The sequence below is a fragment of the Neophocaena asiaeorientalis genome, unplaced genomic scaffold, assembly GCF_003031525.2.
Source record: "Neophocaena asiaeorientalis asiaeorientalis breed wild unplaced genomic scaffold, Neophocaena_asiaeorientalis_V1.1 scaffold376, whole genome shotgun sequence".
Taxonomy (NCBI): Eukaryota; Metazoa; Chordata; class Mammalia; order Artiodactyla; family Phocoenidae; genus Neophocaena; species Neophocaena asiaeorientalis.
This window is the reverse complement of record NW_020174368.1, coordinates 1,526,392-1,531,198: the sequence shown is the minus strand read 5'-3', so window position 1 is coordinate 1,531,198 and position 4,807 is coordinate 1,526,392. Positions and strand designations below refer to the sequence as shown.

At 43.6% G+C, this 4,807-nt stretch overlaps 1 protein-coding gene and 1 pseudogene across 2 annotated transcripts in view; both read left to right on the top strand.

Annotated features, from left to right (window-relative positions):
* Nucleotides 1-509: 509 nt before the first annotated feature.
* The window catches only part of CENPH (centromere protein H), a 23,294-nt gene continuing 18,996 nt past the window's right edge, over nt 510-4,807 (top strand). The window contains exons 1-2 of one of the 2 annotated variants that reach the window (XM_024756180.1): nt 510-719; nt 2,429-2,484. In XM_024756180.1, the coding sequence (XP_024611948.1) occupies nt 595-719; nt 2,429-2,484 (181 nt within the window). In that variant the 5' untranslated portion in view covers nt 510-594. The remainder of the gene's footprint in view (nt 720-2,428; nt 2,485-4,807) is intronic. The other variant, XM_024756181.1, reaches the window with a different exon arrangement.
* Nucleotides 1,016-1,992, top strand: LOC112407036 (mesoderm-specific transcript homolog protein pseudogene; annotated as a pseudogene).

Below are 4,807 nucleotides of genomic sequence, written 5' to 3'. Positions count from 1 at the left end.
TTGCCTCGTGGGGAGGAAGTGGGTATCTCTGAGCTTGGGCCACTCTTCTCCGCCAAATAAAGGGCCTGGACTTAATGAGCTCAGAGCAAAAGTCTACCTAACCCTCCAATGTTTATCTCTGCCAGCCTGCCGGGCACAGCCATCTTGAAAGCCGCGGATGTAAGGGGAGTGCTAAGGCGGGTCAGTAACGGCTATCCCAGCTCCAAGGCTGAAAGACCTGTGATGTCGGGGTTCTCCCCTCTAGGCCGCGGTGCCAGGAGCCGGGAAGTGCCCCCGAACGGCTGCTGCATATAGCCCTTAGCCCAGCACTCGACAGAGCTGACGCTAAATCAGAGTGCTTCCAACTTTCACTAGTGGTTTGTAACGGTTTTAACTAGTACCTGGGCCAGGCATGGTAAAAGAAGTGACAGCAACCAGCAGAGACCGGGGCGGAAAAGGCGGGCCCTGCGGAGGAAGGGGCGGGGCCCTGCCGAGGAAGGGGCGGGGCGGCACGATGACCCTGCGTTCCCTTCCGGTGTCAATTTAGTGGCGGGAAAAGCGGTCCCTTCTAGGGCAGAGTGTTCCGGTCCTGAGTGGTAGCTCTTCGCTCCGCGGATGGAGACGCAGTCCGAGGAGCAAGCCGCTGCCGAGGCCGCGGACTCCAGAGGGGAAGGCGAGCCGCTGCAGGTCGCCGGCGCCCAGGCGGCGCGTCCCGAGGACCGCATGGCCCTGCTGCTCAGGTTGTTCCCTCTGGCCGGCTGGGCGGGAACCAAGTGGGCGTCGTGGCCAGGAGCTCCCCGCTTTCCTTAGAAATGCCCAGGGTTCGAATTCAGCGTCGGTCGCTTAATGGCTGCGTGACTGCATCATTCACTTAAGCTCTTTAAGCCCCTTTCTTCATCTTGGCAAAGGAGAGAAAAATGACAGCTTCCTAGCAGAGTTGCTGTGGGCATTAAACGAGATATTCTGGAGTCAGCGTTTAGCAAAGGGCCCTTAGAGCCTACTGAGCTGTAATTAACGCCTCCTTTCTTACCCACTCATGCCCTGGGACCCCGATTTTCAAGCCCTTATGTGGGTTGCATCGAAGCCCTGATAACTTCGGAGGGAGGTGGCTCCGCCCTTTTCTGTTGTAGCTATGGCCCTTTTCAATGCAGAAGCTTCATTTGTTATATTTTCTACCAGGAAGCAACGTCTCTACGTTGCTAGAGCAAGATTTGATGAGAAAGGACATCAGTCTTTTACACCAGTGGGCAACTGTGGCCCTGGCCTACTCTGTTGTTGTGTGACCCCCTCAAGCTAAGGATAGTTTTCATGTGTTTAAATGGTTGGGGGGGAAGTCACAAGAATATTTAATAACAGATGAAAATTATGTGAAATTAAATTTCAGTCCCCTTAAGTAAAGTTTTATTGAAACACAACCTCAGGACCAACCTTTTTTCTCAGGATTATGTAGATGTCTTTGCCCAGGAGCTGCTCTGCAGGTTCAAGCTGATTTGATCTGGTCGGCTTACTATGAATGAAGAGTCTCTGTCAAACAGAGTTGTATTTCCCAAGACTCACCATCCTCTCCTTCAAAGGCTTCTCAAAGATGGAGGCATGCTTTCACCCATTCTCACATGATTCATGAACTTCTTTGTATTCTCTCAAGGTCTCACCCCAGTCTTTGGGCCATATACCCGACCCTCTGACAGTGAGTTGTGGGACCTGTGGACAGGGATAGGCAACAGTGATGGGAGATGGGAACTTAGTTATCAACAGTCTTTTATAATATATACATCAGAGGAAGTTTAGAAGACACTGGGTCGGAGCTCTTGCCTTTAACTATTCCCATTCATATTATCTGTGAGTCTTTGGATCTGATCATTCCCTATCCAGAGTTCTTGGAGCCATATAGGAAAATGCTACTGCAGTCCATTGTCAATTCTGGATGGCCATATTAGCCACTGTCCACAGCTAGAGTATCCCATGGCCTTCTTGAATGCATATATGGGCTTCATCAACTCCTGGAAAGAATAGCTTCCCTATATTACCTTCCCCTATTCCCTTATTTGTTGTGTTTTCCTCTTAGGAAGAAATGCCCAAAAGAGGTCCTGGCTACCAAACACTATTCTCAGAAAGGTCCACCTGACTCGTTTTGATCTATTTCTTTGTGTAGCCCTTCTCTTTAAGCCTCATTTCAGTGTGGCCCATTAAGAATAAATTTAAAAATCAAATTTTAAACTTTTCCTCACAGATGCTGTTTTCCTACTGTATTTCATTTTGAGTATTTTTCTGAGGCCTTAAATTCTTTATACCTGTTTTAAATAAAATAGGCCAAAATGGAAGACCTTAATACTATTTATTTATACTCATTTTGTTGCATCAAATTGCCAAAAAGATGAGTTGATTTATAATATAGTAATGAGTAAAACCTCAATAAGTATATAACTTTCTTCTCTTTATCTGTTTTCAGGGTAAGAGCACAGACCAAACAACAACTCTTGGAATATAAATCAATGGTTGACGCAAGTAAGTATTTTCATTTTCAAATAAGGTTTTGTGAGTTTGTTGATGAACAGTACTCCAGGGAAAACACCAATTTTACAAAAATATATTTATTTAGGGAATGGGAGGGCCAGCATAATGCAGTACTATACCCTATAAGAATGCAAAAAGCAGGCTTGCCCTGGCCCTAAGGAACTAGTTAGGAATTCAAGAAGTGTATATAAAACAAGTAAATAACAATTCAGGACAAGTAAGTTCTGTTGATCAGAGAATTGGGAAATCCCTGTGGGCTTAGGGTATCACAAAACTTGCTACCATTGACAACCTGAACATTAAATTAGCAGATTAGATGATTGTTAAGCAAGTGATCTGAGACCTATACTTTGAGAAACACTGGATTATTGGCATGAGAGCAGAAGAGGCATAAAGGCATAAGTAAAAATTTTCAATTCTAAACACAGAAAAATTTTAAATTTATCTTTTAAAATTATTAATCCAGAAATCTCAGGGACCAGGAGAGTAGTAAAATGATGGTTTAGTCATCTGGAAGTAATAACCACCTAATAGCCACCTGATTTATTGTAAGCCCTTGGGTCACAAAGATAGGTTTTGGTTACTCTTTCTTTCCCTATGAAATAAGCTTAAAGAGTAAAATCAAATAGTACACTAGGTGGAATCAGGAATTGTGGAGGAACTTCCCTGGTGGTCCAGTGGATGAGACTCTACGCTCCCAGCTCAGGGGGCCCAGGTTCAATCCCTGGTCAGGGAACTAGATCCCACACGCATGCCGCAACTAAAAGAACCCACGTGCCACAACGAAGATCTCGTGTGCTGCAACTAAGGCCTGGCACCTCCAAAATAAATAAATAAATAAATCTTTTTTAAAAAAAATTGTGGAGAAGCCGAGGGACCTCATAGATGTCTTAATCACTTCCCTGAATCCGTGTTTGAATTTAGGTAATTTTTGAGCTCTGCTCAAGCCCTCTTTAAGGCCATAGATCTGAAGGCATTTCTGGTGTGTTTTCCATCTCCATTCCAGGGTTTCTAAAGTCATATTTTGCAAAAAACCAAACCAAACCAAACCCTAAAAAAATGGGCCCCCCAGCCTCTTTTCTGCTTACTGTAACTAGTAACTATAGGAACTAGGATATGAACCAGGCCTTCTTGCCTCCAAAGCCATATCCCTTTTGTTACATCAATAATGCTTACCTCCTGAAAAAGAATATCTATTACATATATAAAATATATATAAATATGTATATACATATATATATATGTAAAACTCAATCACTTTGCTGTATACCTGAAACTGATACAACATTGTAAATCAACTATACTTCAATTTAAAAAATGCTTAACTCAAAGATGGTTAGTAGGTCCCTGCCCTTCCCCTGGAGGAATTAATGGTGTTCTTGTTTCCAAAGCCCGTGTTCCTTCTATTAAACCAATTATGTTTACCTTAGAGATGAGAAGTACAACATACCTAATGCTTTTTCTGGCATGAGAGCCCACATAATAAAAAAATATATTTAGGGCTTCCCTGGTGGCGCAGTGGTTGAGAGTCCACCTGCCGATGCAGGGAGGGGACACGGGTTCGTGCCCCGGTACGGGAAGATCCCACATACCGCGGAGTGGCTGGGCCCGTGAGCCATGGCCACTGAGCCTGCACGTCTGGAGCCTGTGCTCCGCAGCGGGAGAGGCCACAACAGTGAGAGGCCCGCGTACCACAAAAGAAAAGAAAAAAGAAAAAATGTGTATATTTGATCTTAGATGTCAAGGTATAAGGGAAAAGCTATTCAAAATTTGGACCACTGAAGAATTATCTCTATGAGTATTCCTGCACTCATAGTTGAATGAATTGATGCTAGGGATGGAGATATGGTGTTGAACAAGGCAGACTTTACCCTCATGGAGCTTAAATTCTATGTAGCAAAACAGGTAAGCAAAGAAACATGTGAGATAATTATGAGGTGAGGTAAATGTGATGAAGGAAATATTGGTGTGATAAGAGGGAGTGTCTACTTTAGACAGAGGAATCAGAGATGGCTTCGAGAAGATGACCTTAAAGCTAAAATCCAAATGATAAAAGAGTCTGCCTCCTCCTGCAGTTCTTGTTTTCCCTGTATAGATAATTTTATTTTTAAGGGCTTGTGACATCTGAAAACTTGAGTAGATTTAATAGTCCACACTCTAGAATTTCTACAACTAAAGGAGAGGACAGATTTGAAGCAAACCATAAGTAGTTAGGTTGTAGTCTTTGAGAGAAGATATTTGTCTAATATTGATTGTGTTTTACCATTAAAAAATATATTACTGAGGGCTTCCCTGATGGTGCAGTGGTTGAGAG